The 25,513-nt window shown below is 36.9% G+C and overlaps 1 protein-coding gene across 3 annotated transcripts; it reads left to right on the forward strand.

Annotated features, from left to right (window-relative positions):
• Positions 1-25,343, forward strand: LOC115420745 (putative protein TPRXL). 3 transcript variants are annotated; one of them, XM_030136241.1, is made up of 10 exons: positions 2-106; positions 8,290-8,475; positions 9,213-9,336; positions 10,200-10,278; positions 10,486-10,542; positions 16,694-17,360; positions 22,047-22,106; positions 23,245-23,418; positions 23,901-24,024; positions 24,900-25,343. In XM_030136241.1, exons 2-9 carry the CDS (start codon positions 8,415-8,417, stop codon positions 23,990-23,992), a joined length of 1,314 nt encoding a protein of 437 aa, XP_029992101.1. In that variant the 5' UTR covers positions 2-106; positions 8,290-8,414; the 3' UTR covers positions 23,993-24,024; positions 24,900-25,343. The 3 variants fall into 3 exon arrangements, with proteins under 3 accessions (XP_029992103.1, XP_029992101.1, XP_029992100.1); XM_030136240.1 differs by having other exon boundaries at positions 9-106; positions 10,483-10,542; XM_030136243.1 differs by lacking the exons at positions 8,290-8,475; positions 9,213-9,336; positions 10,200-10,278; positions 10,486-10,542 and having other exon boundaries at positions 1-106; positions 24,900-25,342.
• Positions 25,344-25,513: the final 170 nt, after the last annotated feature.

A 25,513-nucleotide genomic window follows, 5' to 3' on the forward strand; every position in this document is an offset into this window, starting at 1 on the left:
AAGAGGAACAGCCATGGCTGTGGCTGACAGCGGGGTAAAACCCCTGCTAAACACCATGAAAATGGCCAAAGTGGCGATTCAGCTGGACGCAGGAAACAAACATAAGGTAAGAAAAGACGATGAGGCAGTTCGGCTGTGACAACGACCGCCATTTAAAGCCCGGAAATGACAGGAGAGAATGTAAACAGACCAAGTGGGCGGGATCTGTCACTGGGTTAGCTTAGCTTAGCTTAGTTCAGCTAACCTGAAATACATACTGAGACTGACACATCTAAAGCTGAATTCAGGGCCAGATTAACACTTCATTGTACCCTGGGCAACAATATTCAAGGGCCCCATCATCACAACCCCAGGATCCCTTATAATCTGGCAAAATACAGAATAAATTCCAGGAATATATGTAAATATCCCCCATACTTCAATATCTAACTATCATCAAATGCATTTTGATGTACAAATGTGTAAATGCTCGTAGAACTACAAGTGCACCACTATAGCCTCGTCAAGGCCAATCACTTGCATATGATGATATGAAAACAAAACACATTAGCATCAGTATAATCTAAAATTGATCCACTACATTAGAAAGAGAGGGAAGTGTCCTCCATTTTCACAAAAAATAAATAAGAAACCATTTCCAAAGCATCCAGTATTTATTTAAGAACACTTTTTGCCAACACAAATGTATTGAATCGTCAGAAAAAGCCCACAGACAAAACACAAACATAATCTGATAGACTCAGATATGAATTTTAACTCTTTCCCCGCCAGAGCATTTTCCAGTGAGTTGGTAGCCAGCGCCAGCCTTTTTGGTCATTTTCACTAATCTTTGGAGGCTCACTGAAAATGTTGTGTTAGGAGTATGTGAACACTGAATACATCAAAAGAAAGAACAGAACTTCAACTTTTAAACATAAGAAACGATTTTATTCTATCTTCATTCGTTTGTGAGATATGAATATTTGAATATTGGTCATTTTCAGGAAAAAAATGAATTTAGAGCAAAAAAACTGAGAAAATTTAATTTTTTCGAAGACATTGATTTTCAAGATAAAACTGATTTCCTATTTACATTTTTGACTCTTTCTTCTTTACCAACAGTAACACTGTGTTCAAAATCACAAAATAAAATAATTATAACAACAATAATAACAACAAACAGCTCTAAGATGTCCCATCATTCCACAAAATGTTAGTGGAATCCACACCAAACTTTAGACCAAACATCTTCTAAAGCACCAGGTTCCTTCTAAACTTTACACTTTGACATACATCAGTTATAAGTAACAACATATTAGTTTAGCTTTTTGATATAAACACTTCAATATTCCTCATTTTCAAGAAAAAAAGAAACAAATTCACTAAATACTGTAGATTTCTGGCCTTTGCTTGGCTGCACCACATCCTCCTGTTGGACCACCTGCTGTGTTTGATCTGTAAATAATTATATGGACATCTAGTTATTTATCTTTGCATGAATATATGTATTTATTTATTTATTTCATACAAAAGCTAAGTCAAACAGTGTCTTACCTCTGTCCCTGCTGACATTATGGAGCTGAACCACATCTGTGTCCTCAGTCTGAATCTGAACTCACTCTAACAGATGAACACTAGCTGTCCTTTATCTTGTCCCACGTCTGGTTGTCTGTCTTCTCCTTGAATGTCCCCTAGAAATGTCTCTTTTCTCTTCCTCCTGTCTGTCTGTCATTTTTTCTGTGTCGCTCCGTGACACCCCCCCCCCCCCCCCCCCCCCCCATCTCCGTGTCGGACCTGAGCCGCTCCGTGTTTCCCGTGTTCCGTCTCCCTCACCTTCTATTTCTCCGCTCCTGTCTCTAAATGGTTCTTCTGTAGTTCCATCATATATTGAATTGTCAGACTCTGTCTCCATAATCATCTTTAAGGCTTTTGAAACTGCGCGCGGTTCCTGCACAGTCTGCACTTCCTCATTCAGTGACTGCCGCTGGATGCGTTGCCATGGGATACGGAGACTCCAGTGCGAGAACGTTAAACCCGGTCCTTCATTTTTCCGAAAAAGCTGCTTAATTGTTTGTTTTTGGACTAAGGAAAGTATTTCACATGATCCGCAACACCTCCAACTATAGCATAACAGTGAAAACACGGATTGACGGAAAATCTCGTCATTGGCGAAGAAAGAGTTAAACAGAAATCCATTTGTCACCTCAGAATTCAACAAGAGAGTTAAAGTAAGTGCAATGTAAACATCGTTTTGATTCGCGTACGTATGTCGCATAGTTCTTGACGTCTCACATCCCGCTCAGTGCACGCACGTTGATTTGCGTCACAGCTGATTTGCTTTTTGGACTGACCAATGAGGAGAGGGTCTCAGCTCACGGTCACAGACAGCAGGAGCAGGGTTTCTGCGCAGTGCAATAGCTCCGGACAGCGGACAGTTTCATTTATAAGCAAAAGATAACCAGATATTTTCGGTATGCCCGAGCTACCCAGGGCCCTTCAGACATCGCGGGCCCCTGGGCAATTGCCTAGTTGCCCATATGGTTAATCCGGGTTTGGCTGAATTCCATCAGATTTGTCAGACATTAAAGATGTGTAGATTTGTAGTAAAATAACTTTATTAAACCTCTTTAGCTACCGTTTAGTGACTGGTCTCACACATATTAATTATTAAATAAACAGCAGTTTGGTATTAAATATGTGATAAGACTTTGCCTCTTCACATTTCAGTTATTTAATAAACTGCTTTGACTGACTTCTATCATAAATAAAGACATTTAAACCTATGTAGAGATGTTAAATTGTTATATAACGTAAAGTTGCAAACAAATAAATTGGACTTTATTCTTTTAGGGCTGAATATTATAATATTATTTACAGGTATTATAGCTAGTATTAAAGTGTTGGACTTTACTCAGTGTTTATTTCTCTTGTAGAACTAACCCTCAGTCAGGGAACTTTTATTTGGTTGTAAATGAAGTCACCCATCAGTATGTGTAACATAACCAATAACCATTGTTCTTATCACAGCCCATCTGGTTTATGTTTTACTGTGAAAACACTGATAGAACGTTTTGATAACTTTAGGGATTTTAGGGAAAATCCTTGGCTGATATTGATCTTTGCAATGACTCAATGATCACACAGATGTTATTCTGTCCATCTATCTTGTTTCTGTTCCTATTTATCCCCCTCTTAAGAAAGAAATCATCAAATTAATCATTGTGAAGTTATACCTAAACCAACTGAACCCACCCGAGATCATAACAATGAATCAATGGATGTGCAGGAACTTTCTGAAATTGAATGAGGAAAAAACTGAAATCCTGCTTGTTGGCCCAAAAGGGGAAATGCTGATGAATAGGATGGGCAAACTCACTTCCTGGATCAAACCAGAAGTGACAAGTCTGGGAGTCATTATAGACTCAGACTTAAACTTTAAGTCCCACATAAAGAAAGTCACTAAAACGTCATTCTTCCACCTCAGAAACATAGCCAAAGTAATGCCGGTTATAAATTGAAAGGATGCTGAAAAACTGGTCCATGCTTTTATCTCCAGCAGACTGGACTACTGTAATGTACTCCTTACAGGTCTCCCAAAAAGCACCACAGACAGACTTCAGCTGATTCAGAACTCTGCAGCTAGGTTATTAACCAAAACCAAGAAGAGAGAGCACATTACTCCAGTGTTGGTTTCCCTGCACTGGCTACCGGTAACCTACAGAATTGATTTTAAGATACTACTCCTCACGTATAAAGCTCTAAATGGAACCGGACCAAGTTACATTGCAAACTCACTGATCAATTATGTACAAACTAGAACACTGAGGTCATCAAACGCAGGGTTACTAGTTTTTGCGTTATAACGCAATAGTTTTTGCGTTATAACGCAATACTTTTGCGTTATAACGCAATAATTTTTATTTTTTGCATGTCCCCTCCCGGGCTCCGTACATAAACTCAGAAAAACAGCGCCGATTTTTTTTTTTAACTTATTTTTTCTCGTAATTATGAGATAATTATCTCATTAATTCAGAAAAACAGAGCCGAAATTATTTTTTTTTTGTGAATGCAATACACTTCCGTAGAAAAGAGCCAATGAATAAAAGTTTAAAAAATACAGAAAAGTGTTTTTTGTTTGTTTTGTTTATTTATTTATTTTTTACTTTTTTCTGTGCTTTGTTTTACATTTCTATATTTTTTTTAAAATTTGTTTTGCTCTTTCTTTCTTTCTTTCTTTCTTTCTTTCTTTCTTTCTTTCTTTCTTTCTTTCTTTCTTTCTTTCTTTCTTTTTGCTCTTTTTGCTCTTTTCTGTGTTTTTTTTTCCCTACAACTGTGTGTTTTGTTCTGATTCCTGGTCAGTTTCCAGTGTTTTTCTTTGTCCTTTATCAAATGAATCTTTTCTTTGCATCCTGTCATCTTTTTATTCTGTGATTCGAGTTTATGAACCAAAACCTTTAATGAAAATCAAAAGTTTAAACACAAAATTAATGGAAAGATTTAACAGTTGACAAAAAAAAGATTAAATTAATGGAATTAGTTCTATGTTCTAGAAAAGGGTTATTTTATGAAGTTTTATTGATCCTTTATTTAACCAAGAACACTAAGAATACATTTTCACACAAAATAGATATTCTTTATTTATATAATGTGTAGATATATAATAAATATACGTACACATTTTTATATAAATGTATATATATATATATATAAATTTTTTTTTTAACAATTTCTTTGCTTTTTTTGTCTCTTCTATATTTTATGTTCATGTTTAACGTAGTATTGTTAAAATATAATCTTTAATATATGAGAACACGTGCGTTGGTTCTGTTCAGTTTACTGATAATGATCATGTGGAAACCGATGCGTTCGCAAATGCAGGCGTTTAAATAGGTCAGAGCTGAGTTTATGTCTGAAAACAACAGCGATAACATCTGTGTGTTTGTGTAAATTCACATCAAATGGAACAAACTCACCGGAACTTTACAAATAGAACCAATATAATCAGAATATCTCCCTGAGACCCCGGAAAGTCAAAGATAGATAATTGCCTTGATTGGAAACAACAGTGTTTCAGATTCATATTTAATATTTTATTTCTTTTATGGAATACCCTTTGTAGTGGATGCATTTTATTTCATTTTAAGTAAAACTGAAACTCAAACTGGACAAAAATGAATTGCGGGGACTCGGGGGGGATTTACCAACACAGGATGGAAATTCAACATAAAGAGTTGAAAAATGACTGATTTGTCTGTCAGAGGAAATGTCAAGAGTGTGAAATGGATCAGGCTTGTTGGATCAGACCAACTACTTTCATATGATGACGAAACGGAGCCGAACTGGTATCCACTGATTTTATCTGTTCAACCACAAACAACAACAACCACGATAAGATCTAACATCTGCACGTTACCTTGGAGTCTCAGAAGTGATGTAGAAAACCTCATGTTTTCCACTGTCTGCCTCGAAAAGACATTGAATTATCACAGATACAACAGGTTTATTTAGTTCAAACGTATTTATTTAGTTGAATAACACTGATGGTTTTATAGGATTCATTAAAGCATCAAATGTACATGTAGAAAAACAACAAATACAGACGACTGAAACATATTATCCATCATCCATCCATCCAATCATCCATCCATCCATCCATCCATCCGTTACAAATAAAGCCTTCACATACCAGTCAGTTTTTGCTCTACACCCTGACCTTGTTTCGCAGTGATGACCTTAACCTCCTTATACCCAGGAAATGTCAGCAAAGTACAAGCTTTTTTGTTTTTTATAAATAAGTACCTATATTGGAAACATCATGATGCAACAGTTTTTTCAGATGCAGTTTTTAAAATTTTTATGGAATGTCCTTTGTGGTGGACAGTTTTCTTTTTTTTTTTTTGTATAAAGTTGTGAAACTCTTGTCCACAAATGTAGACAGAAAACCCATTGCTAGAGTTTAGGAGGTTAAGTGTGTTTTGGTCGATGCTGATCAGATCTGCACAAAATGACTCAGAGATGGTTTTGACTTAATTTATCTCAACATTGAATTTACTTTTTATTTTATCCATGACTGTGGTTTTATATAGTAATAGTATTGATGTTTCTATGTTAGATCATCATGAACAGGGCATCTTACAGCTGTAGACATGATGTATCCCAATATTTTTGTCCATATATTTTATAAACATCAATATTTCCTTAAAGTTTAATGGGAGATTTTTCTTCCTCAGTGAGATGTGAAGAATGTAGATGGTTAGTTGTCGTAGAAAATTATTTACAGTCAGAGCATGAAGAGTATTTTAGGATTTTAGGGGCAGAGCATTACTAATCATGGTCATGGATAAAAAAAAATAAATGTTGAGAGAAATGAAGTCAAAACTATCTCTGAGGCATTTTAGAAACAAATATAACAATTTAAACCAAACTAACCAATGCAATGATATTTATCCCAATATTAAACTATATTATGACATTAGTCAGTATTGTTTTGTATCCCAGACCCCTGTTAGAACAGAAACACCTGAATGCAACGTGTCCACATACTTTTGGACACATAGTTTATAATACAGACTTGATCAAAATCTTAAGACCAGTTGAAAAATAGCTAGAATTTACCTTTTGCACATTTGGATCTTAATGAGGTTTTAAGTAGAGCTACAATATACAAAAGCAAGAGGGGAGAGTGAGACAAAAAGCACTTTGAAAAAGTAATTTATTGAAAACAACAAGTAAACTGAAATAGGCTGTTTATCAGCTGATCAAAAGTTTAAGACCATCGCTCAAAAAATTACAAAAATCTCTCCAAACCAGAACAAACTAGAAGCACTCGGAGAGCGCAGACCTCCGCCAAGGCTGATCAGTGGGCCCCCCCGTGGGCCCCCCCGCCCCCGAATACCACCAAAATTTAATCATTTCTTCCTTATCCCATTTCCAACAAACCCTGAAAATTTCATCCAAATCTGTCCATAACTTTTTGAGTTATGTTGCACACTAACGGACAGACAAACAAACAGACAGACAAACAAACAAACAAATAAACCCTGGCAAAAACATAACCTCCTTGGCGGAGGTAAAAATGTTCTCAGTAGGACTCAGTAGTGAGTAGCTCCACCGTTCTTGTTAATCACTTCAAAAATTCGTTTGGGCATGCTTGATGCGAGTGTTTCCAGGAGGCTGGTGGGAACATTGCTCCAAGTGGTGAAGATGGCTTCACGAAGGGCATCAGCTGTCTGGAACTGATGGCCATTTTTATAAACTTCCCTTGCCATCCATCCCCAAATGTTCTCTATGGGATTTAAATCAGGGGAACATGCGGGATGGTCCAAAAGAGTGATGTTATTCTCCCTGAAGAAATCCTTCGTCAAGCGAGCATTGTGAACTGCAGCGTTGTCCTGTTTTTAAACCCAGCTGTTACCACACAGACGAGGGCCCTCAGTCATGAGGGATGCCCGCTGCAACATCTGCACGTAACCAGCCGCCGTTTGACGACCCTGCACCACCTGAAGCTCCAGTGTTCCACTGAATGAAAAAGCACCCCAGATCATGATGGACCCCCCTCCACTGTGCCGGGTAGAAAACATCTCAGGTGGGATCTCCTTGTCATGCCAGTAACGTTGGAAGCCATCTGGACCGTCAAGGTTCAATTTTTTCTCATCAGAGAATAAAACTTTTTTCCACCTTTCAATGTCCCATGTTTGATGCTCCCTGGCAAAGTCTAAACGGGCAGTTTTGTGGCGTTGTAGGAGACAAGGTCTTTGAATTCGTTTTTTGTTTTTGAAACCCTTTTCCCGCAGATGCTGTCTGATGGTTATTGCGCTGCAGTCGGCACCAGTAAGGGCCTTCATTTGGGTTGGGTGGACAGTTGATGCCCTTCGTGAAGCCATCTTCACCACTTGGAGCAATGTTCCCACCAGCCTCCTGGAAACACTCGCATCAAGCATGCCCAAACGAATTTTTGAAGTGATTAACAAGAACGGTGGAGCTACTCACTACTGAGTCCTACTGAGAACATTTTTTGTTCTGGTTTGGAGAGTTTTTTGTAATTTTTTGAGCAATGGTCTTAAACTTTTGATCAGCTGATAAACGGCCTATTTCAGTTTACTTGTTGTTTTCAATACATTACTTTTTCAAAGTGCTTTTTGTCTCACTCCCCCTTCTTGCTTTTGTATATTGTAGCTCTACTTAAAACCTCATTAAGATCCAAATGTGCAAAAGGTAAATTCTAGCTATTTTTCAATTGGTCTTAAGATTTTGATCAGGTCTGTATTCTGTTCAAGCCTGACTTAGATGTGGTGTCCTCATGCTGTTCAGGGTGGTGGGTGTTTGACGTTGTCCCTCCCACTTTGGTGACATCATGGCCCTGACAGCTTTGATATGAATACCCTGGGGGGCTTTTAGCGTCTGTAGAGACAGAGGAGCGTCGTCACGGTAACAGGATGAGGACGCTGATGTTGACGATGTTGATGCTGATCAGTATCGACGCCTGCAGCGCCATGCGTAAGTGTGTCACTTCACCACAATCAAACACTGGCAGACTGCAGGGTTGTATAGGCAGGGGTGTCAAACATACAACCCGTGGGCCTAAACCGGCCGCCAAAGGGTCCGATCCGGTCCACGGGATGAATGAGTGACATGAAAAAAATTACACTGAAGATATTAATAATTAATGGGTCAAATAGAGCTCAGTATACTGGAAAAGCGGATGAAAGCAGTAGAATAATAACAGAATAACCTATAAATAATGACAAATACTAATGTTTCTATTTGTTTTAGTGTGAAAATTAAATTAGATGCAATAGTTTAGTTATGAACTATCCTTTAACAAAAAAAGATGAATAATCTAAAACTATGAACAACCTGAAAGTGTAACTGCCCCAATATTCTATCTGTTATTTAATGGTTAATGTATTTGTAGATCCACTGTGATCCGTAAGTTATAAAGTACATGTGGAAATGATGTGGAAATGAGACAGAATATTGGGAAAAGACATTTGAGGTTGTTTATGGTTGTTCAGGATATCAACATTTTCATTATGTAATTTTTCTTTTTTTTTTTACGCAACATTCATTGCGTTTGTGTAATTTTATTGAGTTATTTTTAACTGCATTTTTTTTGTTATTTTTATTAAACTTTTCCAGTTTAGTTCATATTTTTGTAGCAGCTATATTTTACATTTCAATAGCTTATGTTCAATACTTAATATGCAATTAATTATTATTGTTATTATTTACAGCACGTGCAGTGAATGATATTGCACCTGTATCGTGCTGCGTTCAGTTCTTCACGGGAAACATCCCACCGGCCAGAATCGTCTCCATCAAGAAGACTGACAGCACTTGTACCAACAAGGCCTTTGTGTACGTCTGCACTTTACTCAAACACATGTTTATGTCTTTGTTGCAGCAAATAGACCAATCCTTAACCCTTAAAGACCCAAACAACCAGAACCATTTACTGATGTAACTGTTTAATACCTGTTGATCCGCTAATTCTATCAATACATGCAAATAATTGGTGTAAAATACAGTTCTTCATCTTTTCATGGTCATCAGATATGACCCATTTGGACGTTCAGAGGCTCCGTAGTTACCGTGGAAACACTGTCATCTTCTACAACATTGATTCACCAGTAAAACCCATGGAGTTGGATCAATGACAGTGGGTGGACACACTGGGTTTATGTTCAGTTAATGATAGATTTGACTGAGAAAAAAGCACTTTTTATCTGTTTCTGATATAATAACCTTTGAATTTTCTCTGAGCTTTAATGAACATCTACATTATCAGTGAATTAAAAATAGGAAAATACAGGATTTTTGCTAAAAAAAGAAAAAAAAACACTAAACTACAAATACAGAGAATAATATTGTAATAAATACTGATTTATCACTTTTTAAAGATTAAATATTGTGGAAAAATTAATTTGGAAGTCGTCATAATCATAATAAAAGTAGCACACAATAAAGAAGAAATTGAGCAAAATGATCAAGAATAACAAATAAAATAAAAAATAAAATTAACAAAAATTAACAAAATTATAAATGCAATAAACAAAATAAGGTTATAGATGTTTGGAACTACCATAAAAGTATGACTGGGTCTTTAAGGGTTAAACAGATGCTGAAATGAGCACTTATCATCATGGTTTTTGTAATTTCAGTCTGATTTCAGATCATATTTGCTGGTCTTTATTGGGTTGTTTGTGTTTTTTTTTCTACAGGGTGACGACTGTTAAAGGAGCTAAAATCTGTGTCCGTGACGCATGGGTTCACAGTGTCTTCAAGCAACCTGACGAAGTGGTAGGTAGGTCTGCTCATAGAGTGAAGATTATTAGAATAAATAGGCTACAATGAAGAGTATGGTGTAGGCCTGTTCAATGTGAAAGGTGCTCTGAGATGCTAGATGATTCAGCACTACATGAATGAAACTGACACCAAGGCTTTGCAAAATAGAAGATTTGTGCTGAGAATTATGACCGTTTTTAAAATGTGCTTTATTGCCAGAAGCAGAGCCAGGAGCCAGTAGTGATGAGGGGATTGGTCCTGTCAGGATGGAAGGAAAAGGTGAGCTGTTGGAACAGATTGTGTGAACAAGCATTAGTTCCAGTAAAACCACTTTCTATACCCAAACGATGGTCCTGACCTATTTTAATTTTTATCATTGAAAGTGAGACAGTAAATACACAAAACCCACAATTGAAAGGCAATAGCATAAAGTAATATCAAATAAGCCAGCATATTTTGCCAATGTAAATATCTTAATTGGTTAAGTAAGTCCAAATGTCTGTAGATATTATTTTTTATTGTGATACAGGTGCAGGTGAGTCTAGGGAAACTAGAGGAAGTGTGAAAGGGAACAGAGACTATGTCGGTGAGGTTCTATTACTTGACTCATGTTGGATTGATGTGAAAGACGTTTATTTGTTTTTTCCACGAAGCTCCGCTGAGGCGCTTCTTGGAGGTGCAAGCTTCAAAAAGTAATGATCCAAAGTGGAGAGACTGGTCTGTCGAATCCTCTGTCCAAACTGATGTTATATCTGTGGTTGTTAAGTTCTGGACAGGACGAGTTCCAGATGAGGACATTGATTTGTATTTAACAAGATTCTGTGACATTTTACACACAGTGAAACCTGTAGATAAGCTTGGGATCTGGTACGGAGTCCGGAAATATAAAGTACAGCTCCATAAAAATGCTAATGGACATCTTATCCAGATCCCAAATTCAATTTCATTGGGCCCGTATAATGGCAGAATCATTTACCCAGGACAATCAAACACCTGCTTCATATGCCAATCAACTGACCACCAGGTTGTTAATCCTCGGAACCCCCTTAGCGTGGTTCAGCTCTCCGTTTAAATAGGGTCCTGATCTCACGTCACTTAGGCCAGGGTCTTACCCTAGAGCGCTAGCCGTTGAGATTACTACTTTAGCTGAACTTAATTTGGAACACTCGCCTGTCTTTTAACTACCTTTAATTCCAACCTCTGCCCCGCTAACCCTGGTACCAGAACTGCCAGGAGAAACCCACTCTGTGGTCAGTAATAATACCAGTCCAGTTGGTTTTTGGTAGCTGTTCCACATGGATTAGTGTACTTGTTACATGACAGGTAATAATTTAAAAGCCAGGAAAAATAGGCTTTCAGGACATAAAAATGGTAGGTGGATAAAGGCTAAGACACTTTCAGGACCTTTGATGTTATGCACACAATAATCCTAACGTTTTACATTCACCAACATATTATGCCACACAGGGAAATAACTCAAGGAGAATTTAGAATTTACTTTTTATAAATTTATTGTAGGCAATTTTAGCAAAGCACAGCACATGCATGAATTAAATTTCAATCAAAAATAAAACCTTAAACTAAAGCTCTGAGTCTAAACTAATCTTACTCTATCTAGTACCACGCTCCAGTTGTTAACCCATATCCCATTAGTTCAGTCCATCAGTCCTTCAAATTGTTTCTGTTGTTGCATAGCTTGTAGTTCTCAAGGGGGAAAAATAAAAGTAATAAAAATAATAATGAAAAGGTTAAATCCTGTTTCGTCAATCCACAATCAAAAGAAAGTCAAAATTGGAAAAGTTCTCAAATAAGAATAAATATTTCTCTAACTTCTGCAAAAAGGAAAAATTACAAATTGGTAAAAAGATCAAAAATTGGAAAGTGTTGTAAACCCGATTAAATCAGAAAAGTAAAAACTATAAAACTAGAATCCAAAAATCAATCTAAATTAACAAGTCGAATAGACTGAATTCGTAGAAAATCCAATAACCGAGAAAAATCGGATAAATGGAAATAAAGACTAATGTCTTCAAAAAGTTTATTGAAAAAGATTCAAATTCATAAAGAATTGAAGAATTATAAAAAGAGTCCAATAGGATAAATTCGTAAAAATTCACTTAATCGGACAACATCGGACGAATAAGAATGAAAATGAAAAACTTCTTTAAACTACAAAGTTGTCGAAAAAGATTTAAATTCCTAAAGAATTTGTAAAATTAGAAAAAGAATCCAATAAGTGAAAATATAAAAATAGTTATTACAACAAAACTTAGAAAAAGATCCAATCTAGTAAAAATAGACAATTGAATAATTTAGAAAACTAGGATTATCACTTACCGAGTATTAATCGGAAAAAGTTACAAAACCGGAGTATTTAGAAAAGTAAAAATCAAAAAGTAAAACTTAATCAGTATCAAAAAACCTAAATAGGAAAAAGTCAAGAAGTTAGAGAAATTGAATAAATGTAGAAAAATCAAAAACCAAATTTAATCTAATTACTGTAAAAAGTCAAAAGGTAAAAATTAATTCAATTTAAAAAGACATTCTCCAGCAGCTTGATCAGGGCTGCCGAGTTTGTCTAAAATACTGGGTAAAAGAAAAGAAATAAGGAAATGTAAAAATTCTTCTTCCTTTCCAGTCCGGGCCAAAGTGGAGAAAAATACCAAAAGTCTGTTAAACAGATGGTCCGTTGGCAAATGTTCCCCATAAGGTGGTAAAAGTTCTTAAAATACAGCTCTTGCCTTTTAAGAGTCTTTGGTCCTTTGTCATCTGAAGAAATAGGTCTTTGCTTTTAAAAGTTCGATCCGTCGATGCAAAGTTATTCTGTCAGATGAGCCTCCAGCATTATTTGAGAAGTAAGATTAACTCCGAAGCCAATCTGCCACGCTCCTATCTGGACTCAAAAGAGCATCGCTCAGAGTTATCTTCTCTACGTTTTACAACGTAGGGCACGCAACTTCTTAGAGCGTCTTGCACTTCTGAAAATGCTATAATAGCGGTTCTGGTTTTTAACCAAACTCTAGGCATTACCTCATTGATGCCTAGACAGTTGACTTCATTGATAGATGAGTAATGTCTAAAAGCCTCTAGCAGAACTTCCCTTTTTTACCGGTCTTGACCAGTTTTGGGTGCAGAAAATAGCCTATTGTTTATGTCACTTCTCTTTTCTTAACGTTATCAGTTAGCTTCAGCTGCAGATGGCTTGGTGCTGTTTACTTTAGTTCTCCTTTTCTGCTAGATTTTGTCTTAACATGCCCCTTCTCTACTTTAACATGTCTCAACTTGTCTCCTCTACACACAGTAGTCACAAATGAATTAACATTCATTTAAACATTCTTTTCTTAGCTATACTTATTGATCACATTACATATATCTAATTTAATGCAATACATCAGTTCAAATCATCTTTTTAATACTAAGCTGTACTTTAACATTGGTTAAAATGCTGGGTGTTACACTTCTCTGTGAAGCCTTCTGGTGCCTGGTGTGACCCGTGGGGCCCTGACCTCTACCTAACTTGACAAGGTGAAAGACTGCACTCAAGTGAAATGCTGGAGGTGTGGCCACACTGTAACAAATTTTACCGTTAAATAACAGTAAATTACTGGCAGCTAGAGTTGCCAGCATGCTACTGTTATTTTACAGTATCTCTACTGTAATCTACAATTACAGTTTCTTACTGTAAAAAGTATTACGGTACTGGGCTGTAAATAATGTTCCTTTTACAGTAAAATACTGTTAGCCACAGTTGCTGCATTTTACAGTAACTACCGTATTCCAAGAAACAATATATTACCGTAAAACATATTTAATGTAATATTTACAGTATAACACAGCAAAAAGCTAGTATTGTAACATTTCAAATTACATTTTAAAATACAAAATCATCAACATTGCTAGAAAAAGCTCAAACAAGAGATGACCTTATAACATTGAGCTTTTATTAAATTCACTGCAACAGCAGCAGCATTGTGATGAAGCTTGGTTGGAGGCCTTCACAGACAACATGGCTTTCAATGCTCATCATCCAACTTCCAGATGTGACTTCATCACCTGCAACTGATGGAGACAAAAATTGAGGTTACTTTTTTCGTGCTTTATTTAAATTTGGTATCATAAGTTATACTGCTACCACTTACAGCTATTCTTGTCTTACAGTGGTAGACACTGTCATGGAAGGGCAAAAGCAGTTATTTTATTACACAGATATAGACAGACAGCTAACAGGCAGACTGAATGACAGATAGACACAGACTGACACACATACACACATAAACACACACATACAGACACTTCCAGCAGTATTAGTCTTGGACTGGCTGGAGGGTCAGGATGAGCTCAGTATCAGCTGCAGTGGAAGACATTTGGACAATGGTAGATCACTTATGAATGACACTGTGTTTATAGAGCTGTAAAGCATACAGACATTCAATAATGCTACACATCCTATACAAACTGCCCAACAGAGAGGGAAACATTACCCTTAGTCACTTACTTTTATTAAAACAGTGGTTAATTATCTCAGTCAACATGGATGTCCAAGTTAGTAAATTCCACTTTACAGATTTAATGTCTTAGAAATGTAACCCTGGGGCAGCAAAAACCACGCAAATTGACACTGTTTAGTTTAACTGTGTCCACTTCGCAGCTAGCTAGTATGCTTCAACTTACATTAGCTGCATGTTAGCTACATAAGGCTAACACCCCAAATATGAAGCAGTATTACATTGCCTGTTACACCGCGTAAGTTGCATCCGGTGTGAACACGGTTTATGGAGGCAATTTAATGTTTAATGAACCCAGAATGCCACAGCATGGTGACAGTTCCACTGATAAAATCACATTTACCTGATAAATGACCAACTGGAGCAGGATGGAGCAATGGCAGTGTAGGTAGAAGGATGAAAGCATCAGGTGGGCTCTGTTCCACTGCTGGATGGTCCATTCTGTATTTATTTTTTCCTTCTGTTTCGTAAAAGAACCACTAACCTTTGATGCAGCCAGTCTATAGTTAACATTCGTTAGACTGAATCTTTTTCTACAGGAGCTGGTGGGACTTGATGCCAGATGACTTTGTTCATTCCAGTTCTGGGCGGACAGCAGTGGAGGAACTGAAGAAAATACTGTAGAATACTGTCAAATTTTACAGTAGCTTACTGTTTTAAATTTCCTCCTAAATACCTCATTATTTACAGCATTATACTGTATTTACAAATAACAGTATGATACTGTACAAAATTTACCGTTTTTTTTACAGTAATTTGTTACAGTGCACCTGGGACACAAAGCTAAAGACTGCAGCTGAGAGGGCCGGTGTAGTTTGTGTGGTATGGACGGGCACACCTTTTTCACCTGTCCAGACTCATATGCAAACAAAACACGGTCCCAACAGAACCCAGCCCTCCAACGTCAACCTTCCAGCTCCGCGACCATTCAGCAGCAGACAGATCCAAGAGCCCACACTCAAAGAAATGGAAAACCCATGTAGTAATCCTTATGCAATGTATTTATGTTGAAAATATTTAATAAATTCATTTTTAGTGAAAAAAACAAGAGAGTTACATTACATTTAAATAATAATACAAGTCTTGGGAATATTCAATACTGTTTAATACAATTTAGTCAACGCAGTCACTTAAAAAATGAAGTTTGGCATGTTTGCTGCAGTGCATTATGGGTAGTGGGTACTATGTTGTAAATGTGTTATTTTTATGCTCAAGAATTCAGCGGGGTTGTTGTGTTAGTACTAGTTTTGACTTAATATGTGTATGGCAATGCTTATTGGACTTTTTGTTTATTTTTTCTGTATTTTTGTCATTTGTAAAGTTGCACCCTGAGTGAGAGCCACTGGCAGAGCAATGGCTATCCTGTTGCGATTACTTCTACCTGGTTCTTTCTGCCAGTAAAATTATAAGCACAGCTTGTGCTCACATTTGACAAAGAGCTACCTTTGCGTCAGACTTCCACCTATGCCCACAATAATGATGTTCAGGCAATTAAACGTAACAGCATGTAGTAAACCCAGCGTTCTTAATAAATTCAACATAATGGTATTTAGTAAATTAAACATAATAATATTCAGTTAATTCAGTGTGTTTAATAAATTGAACATAATGATGTTTAGTAAATTTAACATAATGACATTTAGTAAATTCAACATGTTTATTAAATTCAATGAAATGTTATATAGTAAATTCAGTGTGTTTAATTGATTCAATGTAATGATGTATACTAAATTAAACGTAACAATATTGAGTAAATTCAACATGTTTAATAAATTCAACTTAACTGTGTGATGTAGCACTTAATTAAGACGGTTTGCTGAAATTTAGTCATCTAGTATTTTTAAAATTTAAATAAAAAAGTTTTGTGGGACCGGTTGACGTTATCTTATTATTTAAATCCATTGTTCTGTTTTGTTTGAGTGCAGGGTGTCTCCGACCATCAGCGTCCGTCCAGCACCAGGCCTAAAGAACAACGGCACCATTTCATCCCCGGGCATGGAATCCACCAGCCGTCGCCGGGTACCAGATCAGCTGACCAGCAGCGTTCGTTGAAGCCGGAGATCCAGCCCCGTTTGTCCGGCACCAAGCCAGAGATCCAGCCTCGTCCGTCCAGCACCAGGCCTAAAGAACAACAGCACCATTTCATCCCCGGGCATGGAATCCACCAGCCGTCGCCCGGTACCAGATCAGCCGACCAGCAGCGTTCGTCGAAGCCGGAGATCCAGCCCCGTTCGTCCGGCACCAAGCCAGAGATCCAGCCTCGTCCGTCCAGCACCAGGCCTAAAGAACAACGGCACCATTTCATCCCCGGGCATGGAATCCACCAGCCGTCGCCCGGTACCAGATCAGCCGACCAGCAGCGTTCGTCGAAGCCGGAGATCCAGCCTCGTCCGTCCAGCTCCAGATCCATGGTACATCAGCCTCCCTCCAGTTCAAAGCCAGCGGCCCAGCAGCCTTCGTCTGGATCCAGCCCTGACGAGCATCAGTGCACCCCGACTCCCATCCCAGCGGATCAGCACCCACCCCCCAGGCCACCGGTAGACCATCACGCTCCATCTCACCCCTCCAACAGCGACCCCTTTAATCAGTCAGGTGAGAGTAATTTAAGCACAGATAGTAACAGTACGTCTTCAGAAAGTGGTGATGACATCACTCAATTTGAAAGCATAAGTGAGAGTCAAAGCTCAGAATCTAATACAGACAGGATTACACCAGGTCAGCGTGCTACAAGCACCCCCATCTCTCCTCCTTATGAGGAGAACTTGTCACCACGTAGGAACTCGGGGTCCGGTTCGTTCTCACCCACTCCAGAGTTTCCCGTTCCAAGCTCATGTGAGTTAGAGATCCCCTTTGAAGTAGTTAAAAGGAGGAGACGATCCCGTTCCTCACCTCCACGGGAGGGGAAACGGCATAACGATAAGCCCTCTCTTCAACTCTCCCCTCCTTAATGAGTCTCCTCAAAGTGGCCACTCTGAATATTAGAGGAATCAAATCCACTGAAAACAGAATACAGAAGATTGGATATTTGTTGAACTCTGCTCGAGGTTTCTGCCCGCTAAAGGGAAGTTTTTCCTCGCCACTGTCACCAATCACAAATGTTTGCTCCTGAAGGATTCTGTTGGGTCTCTGTAAACTTAATTTGATTCTGATTTGAATTGATAAAGCACTTTGTGACTCTGTCTGTGAAAAGTGCTCTATAAATAAAATTTTACTTACTTTACTTACTTACTTAACTCTGACATAGACATTGTGTGTACTCAAGAACTAAGGCTCACTACAAGTGATGATGTTGATAAAGTATGTGACATGTGGACTAAGGGTAAATGTATAATATCAGTCGGGGAAGATAAGGCTGATGGGGTTGGGATTTTCTTCAAAACTCATGATATTGTTATTATTAGAAGAAGGGACATAATACCTGGTAGACTTTTAATGATTGATTGTTTGTACCAAGGTGACAAATATCGAATAATTAATGTCTATACAGCTCCTGAAGCACGAAAAAAAACAAAATTATTCAAAAGGCTCAGAGAATTGCTGATGGTAGGTTATAAAGTCATCTTAAGTGGAGATTTTAATACAGTCACAGCAGAAAATGATCGTTGTAGCACAGCACCATTTCGCCTCACAACAGAAGGCAAACATCTAAAACTTGAAGAAGTGAAGAAGCCAAACTGATAGACACCTGCCGATCAATCAGTTCCTCTGGGCTGGAATTCACCAGATTTGATTCCAAATCTAGAACCCGCATTGATGGGATCTACGTATCTTCTCACCTCAAAGTGATACAGTATTCAACAATATTGAATGATTTTTCTGATCACTTATTAGTTAAAACAACTTTGTCTTCTGGTGAATCTGTCCATAGAGGGTACTGGAAACTTAACACACAATGTTTAAAAAAGAAAGAACTGCTAATAGAATTAAAACATGAAATCCAAAAGGTGATACAATTACATTGTATCACAAACTCTTACACTAAACTATGGGAAACATTAAAACATAGAGTTAAGGACTTCTTTAAATTCAAATGCAGAGAATTAAATAAAAGGAACAACTTGGAATATAACATCATGGTCAAACAATATATTACCTTAAAACAGAAAGAACACAGAACTAACATAGAGGAAGACCTTATGAGCGACCTAAAGGCCCTAATAGATAAGTTGAATAGTGAAATGTCATTTAATATTTGTAAAGATACCGAGATAAATGAAAAAGGAAACATATCATATGTCATCACCTCTGCACAAAAACAAATTCAGAGTAAAATTATACAATCAATAAAGAAACCGGATGGTCAAACAGCAAATACTGACAAAGATATTAGAGAAACTATCAGAGAACACTGTGTGAACTCGTATAAAAAAAACGACATAGATAGGAGTTGTACGAAAACTCTTTTAGACTCCATTCGGGACTCTACTCCAATAAATTGTGACTCCCTAAAAGGAGAAATTAAAAGGGAAGAAGTGGTTCAGGCCATTCACTAGCTGAATGTAGGCAAAAGCCCTGGACCTGATGGACTCCCTACGGAGTTTTATCAGCTAAATATAGATGAAGTTCTAGATCTTCTCACCTCTATGTTAAACGAAGGTTTAAATAAAGGGATCATGGCAGATTCATTTTATGAAGGAGTTTTAAACTTACTGTACAAAAAAGGTGACCACTCATGGATTGATAATTATAGGCACTTAACATTAATGAATACCGACTATAAGATTCTGGCAAAAATAATCAATAATCGGTTAAGTAGTGTTTTAGAAAAAATTATTGTAAAGGAACAGACCTGCGCAGTCAAAGGTCGATTCATGTGGGATAATTTGGGCACATTAAGAGAACTGTTATATTCAGGTCAAAAGGATTTTTTTATTGTCGCTCTAGACCAAAAAAAGGCATTCGATTATATTTCACGTGACTATCTTTGGGCTGCAATGGAGGCATATGGTCTTCCAAAAAGTTTTATCGACATGGTTAAATGTTTATATAAGAAGTCATCCATAAAGATTAATGTTAATGGTCTCTTAACGAACTCTTTCCAGGTGGAGAGAGGGGTGAAGCAGGGCTGTCCTCTCAGCTCTGCTCTTTATGTTTTAGCAATTAGTCCATTAATAAAATCTGTTAACTCAGATATAAAAATAACAGGCATACCTCTCGGCCAGTCCTGTTTAGTTAAATCAATAGCTTATGCAGATGATATCACTGTTGTAATTAAAAACCAGGTGGAGATGGATGTTCTAACTAAACATCTTAATGTATATGAAAAGGCTTCAGGAGCTGTCCTAAACCATAGCAAAACAGAAGGAGTTTGGATCGGAAATGCAATCGATAAACCCAACCTAAATATTCAAACTAAAGATGAAATTAAAATTCTCGGAATCATATTTGGAAATAATAACTGTGGGGAAAGAAATTGGGACCAAAAACTCACCTCGATTAAGGAAGAGGTCAACAGATGGCAGAACAAGAATACAAATTATAAAAGTAGAATTAACATTGTGAAAACTCATATCCTCTCCAAACTCCTCTTTTTAGCTAATATTTTCCCTCCAACCGACAAAATGATAATGCGGCTGAACAAACAGTGTGTAAATCTGATCTAGGGAACCACCAGAGAGGTCACTAAAAGAATACTATTGTTTAAAAGTAAAGAACTCGGTGGACTTGGTGCACTAGATCTCGGTCTCAAATTAAATATTGCCTTTATTAAGAAAGTCTCAATGAGTATGTCACGGAAGTCAATATGGATCGATGACCTGTCCACATGGGAGAAAAAAAAAGGCGGGGCAAGGAAAGGTCCTTATTACAAAATCATATATGGTGACATAAAAAAAAAGTATAAACATTTAAATATCGACTGGGTTAAGGGGACTTCTAGAGGGATTTACAAATGCATAAGCGATTTTAGCTATGGTGGATTGGTGGATTACAAATATGTAAAGGAAAACAAGAAGAAGACTGTTATTAAAAACATAAAGGACAAATCTATTTCGAAGAATTACAGAGATATCTGCTGGCTTATTTCTGTAAGTAGACTTCCAGCCAGAGCTCTGGTTTCCTGGAGCTGTTATGTCACAACAAAAAAATGTCCGATGATAAACTGTGGAAACGATGAAACTCAAGAACATGTACTTATTGACTGCTATAGAGCGCAAGCTGTTTGGACTTTCTTTAAAAACATTGGCCTGAGCTGCCCTATAAACTACCGCTCAGTCATGTACGTACTTCTAGAGGAATTAACACCAACAAACAAACAAAGACTCTTCCAGTTAATCATCTGCATTGTGACAGTCAAGCTTTGGAAAACGAGATGTTTAACGGTCATTAACCAGAATCTCATAGATCGTAATACAGTGATCAAACAAATATTGACTGAATTACGTAGAAGAAGAACTCTGGACGAACAGCAGTCTCTTCCATGGAACATAATAGACTTCTAAGTCAGTCTTCACATTAAAAAACAAACAAATATGTATCTATATTTTAAGAATGTGTGCCTTGTTGTCAATATGAATATGTATGTATGTTTTTTTTTCTTTTTGTTTTTTTTAGGTGTTATTGTGTATACAAATGTTTTTTTTTTTTTTTGTGAACATGGATAATGTGCAGTTTATAAATGGACGTATTTATGGGTGGCTAAACAAGTATGTTAAGTATAGGGACATATGTCTGTGCTTGTATTCCTTTGTAAAATTCAATAAAGAATATTTTTAAAAAAAAATGAAAGGGAGAGCAGAGTCTACTCAGGGACTGATAACAGAGGGAGCAGCTCAGCAGCACAACCCTGAACCACTAGTCAGAAATGAGACAGATGAAGGTAACATGTAAGGTTATAATTGCATGATTTTAATAATAATCGGTCGTGATCTAAAGTGTGCCGGTCTGAGGTATGAAACTCCAGGGCTGAAAATGAGTCTCAGTCCGGCCCTGGTGGCGTGTAACATAACGTTATGCAATTTAAATAATAGTATGATGCGACGCCACATAACTGGGAAACTTTGTCTTGTAGCTCCTCAGAGTCAGAAAGAAGATCCAGCACCAGACATCAGCCATGAGCCCACAAGTCCAGACCGGGCAGGTAGGACTGCTCATAGAGGGAAGATTATTAGAATAAATAGGCTACAATGAAGAGTATGGTGTAGGCCTGTTCAATATGAAAGGTGCTCTGAGATGCTAGATGATTCAGCACTACATGAATGAAACTGACACCAAGGCTTTGCAGAATAGAAGATTTGTGCTAAGAATTATGACCATTTTTAAAATGTGCTTTATTGTCAGAAGCAGAGCCAGGAGCCAGTAATGATGAGGGGATTGGTCCTGTCAGGATGGAAGGAAAAGGTGAGCTGTTGGAACAGACTGTGTGAACAAGCAAGCATTAGTTCCAGTAAAACCACTTTCTAGACCCAAATGATAGTCCTGACCTATTTTAATTTTTATCATTAAAAGTGAGACAGTAAATACACAAAGCCCACAATTGAAAGGCAATAGCATAAAGTAATATCAAATAAGCCAGCATGTTTTGCCAATGTAAATATCTTAATTGGTTAAGTAAGTCAAAATGTCTGTAGATATTATTTTTTATTGTGATACAGGTGCAGGCGAGTCTAGGGAAACTAGAGGAAGTGTGAAAGGGAGAGCAGAGTCTACTGATGACAGAGGAGCAGCTCAGCAGCACAACCCTGAACCACTAGTCAGAAATGAGACAGATGAAGGTAACATGTAAGGTTATAATTGCATGATTTTAATAATAATTGGTCGTGATCTAAAGTATGCCAGTCTGAGGTATGAAACTCCAGGGCTGAAAATGAGTCTCGGTCCGGCCCTGGTGTCAAACATACAACCCGTGGGCCTAAACCAGCCACCAAAGGGTCCGATCCGGTCCATGGGATGAATGAGAGACATGAAAAAAATTACACTGAAGATATTAATAATTAATGGGTCAAATAGAGCTCAGTATAACGGAAAAGCGGATGAAAGCAGTAGAATAATAACAGAATAACCTATAAATAATGACAAATACTAATGTTTCTATTTGTTTTAGTGTGAAAATTAAATTAGATGCAATAGTTTACAGTTTCGAACTATCCTTAAACAAAAAAAGATGAATAATCTAAAACTATGAACAACCTGAAAGTGTAACTGTCCCAATATTCTGTCTGTTATTTAATGGTTAATGTATTTGTAATAATAATAATAATAATCTTTATTTATATAGCACTTTTCATACATTAAGACTGTAGCACAAAGTGCTTTACATATCAGTTTAAAAATCAGTACCGCCCCCCACCCACACACCCACCCACTCACCCGCGCGCACACACACACACACACACACACACACACACACACACACACACACACACACACACATACACATATATGCAAACCCACAAGCTCACACATACTTAAAAAGACTAACTGAGCATGGGTAGACCAGAACAAAAATGTAAAAGTAAAAGAGGAGGCGCTGTCTCAGGGAGCCATCCGCACCAGGGGGCAGCCGCCGACCCTGGCAACCAGGCACCAGTGACACAGCGCCACATCCCAACCAGTGGGAGAGGGCCAACTGGGACCCCCACCCACCAGAGAGAAGGAGCAGACCCCAGTGACAGAAGGTGCCACAGCCTCCGGCGTAGATCCACTGTGATCCGTAAGTTATAAAGTACATGTGGAAATGAGACAGAATATTGGTAGAAGTGTGTATATATATATACATATATATATATATATATATATATATATATATATATATATATATATGCACACAGTAGTATAGTATATATATATATATATATATGCACACAGTAGTATAGTATATATATATATATAGCACTTTTGTTATGGAGTTATTTTGTTATATTAGTAAATTTTACTTATTTTTAAAAGACATTTGAGGTTGTTTATGGTTGTTCAGGTTATCAACATTTTCATTATGTAATTTTACTTTTTTTTTTACGCAACATTCATTGCGTTTGTATAATTTTATTGAGTTATTTTTAACTGCATTTTTTTTGTTATCTTTATTAAACTTTTCCAGTTTAGTTCATATTTTTGTAGCAGCTATATTTTACATTTCAATAGCTTATGTTCAATACTTAAAATGCAATTAATTATTATTGTTATTATTTACAGCACATGCAGTGAATGATATTACACCTGTACCGTGCTGCACTCAGTTCTTCACGGGAAACATCCCACCGGCCAAAATCGCCTCCATCGAGTAGACTCACAGCGCTTGTACCAACAAGGCCTTTGTGTACGTCTGCATTTTACTCAAACACATGTTTATGTCTTTGTTGCAGCAAATAGACCAATCCTTAACCCTTAAAGACCCAAACAACCAGAACCATTTACTGATGTAACTGTTTAATACCTGTTGATCCGCTAATTCTATCAATACATGCAAATAATTGGTGTAAAATACAGTTTGTCGTCTTTTCATGGTCATCAGATATGACCCATTTGGACGTTCAGAGGCTCCGTAGTTACCGTGGAAACATTCATCTTCTACAACATTGATTCACCAGTAAAACCCATGGAGTTGGATCAGTGACAGTGGGTGGACACACTGGGTTTATGTTCAGTTAATGATAGATTTGACTGAGAAAAAAGCACTTTTTTATCTGTTTCTGATATAATAACCTTTGAATTTTCTCTGAGCTTTAATGAACATCTACATTATCAGTGAATTAGAAATAGGAAAATACAGGATTTTTGCTAAAAAAAACCAAACAAAAAAAAACACTAAACTACAAATACAGAGAATAATATTGTAATAAATACTGATTTATCACTTTTTAAAGATTAAATATTGTGGAAAAATTAATTTGGAAGTCGTCATAATCATAATAAAAGTAGCACACAGTAAAGAAGAAATTGAGCAAAATGATCAAGAATAACAAATAAAATAAAAAATAAAATGAACAAAATGAATAAAAATTAACAAAATTATAAATGCAATAAACAAAATAAGGTTATAGATGTTTGGAACTACCATAAAAGTATGACTGGGTCTTTAAGGGTTAAACAGATGCTGAAATGAGCACTTATCATCATGGTTTTTGTAATTTCAGTCTGATTTCAGATCATATTTGCTGGTCTTTATTGGGTTGTTTGTGTTTTTTTCTATAGGGTGACGACTGTTAAAGGAGCTCAAATCTGTGTCCATGACACATGGGTTCACAGTGTCTTCAAGCAACCAAGTCCAACCGTAGACACGAGTTCACGCAAACTCACATTTACTCCTTCAGTCAGTCACAACATATTAAACTGAAAGCAAACACACACTTTACCTTCTCAAATGGTTTATATTTAAGACTGTTTAGCATGACTCAGATGGAAAATTCATTTATATGAATAAATATATGAGTATTCTTCATTAAAACATAGACAATATGATCAAACAGATACATTTTTAACATGAACTCTCATGTTTTCTGCTTTTCTGCTTAAAACTTTCTGCCTGAAATTGTGTCATTAAAAGTTTCATGGAGCATTTATGAACTCTGGAATGAAATAAATCAAGTAAGCAAATTAAACTGATCTGTTTGTTTCAGCCCAAAATGGTATTATACATTTTGTTATTATCATTATTATCATCATTATTATTATTATTATTATTATTATTAGTAGTAGTAGTAGTGATAGTATTAGTAGTAGTAGTTATAGTATTAGTATTAGTAGTAGTAGCAGTAGCACTAGTGGTAACAGTAGTAGTAGAAGTAGTGATGATATATATGATGCAA

The sequence above is a fragment of the Sphaeramia orbicularis genome, chromosome 6 (assembly GCF_902148855.1).
Source record: "Sphaeramia orbicularis chromosome 6, fSphaOr1.1, whole genome shotgun sequence".
Classification (NCBI taxonomy): Eukaryota; Metazoa; Chordata; class Actinopteri; order Kurtiformes; family Apogonidae; genus Sphaeramia; species Sphaeramia orbicularis.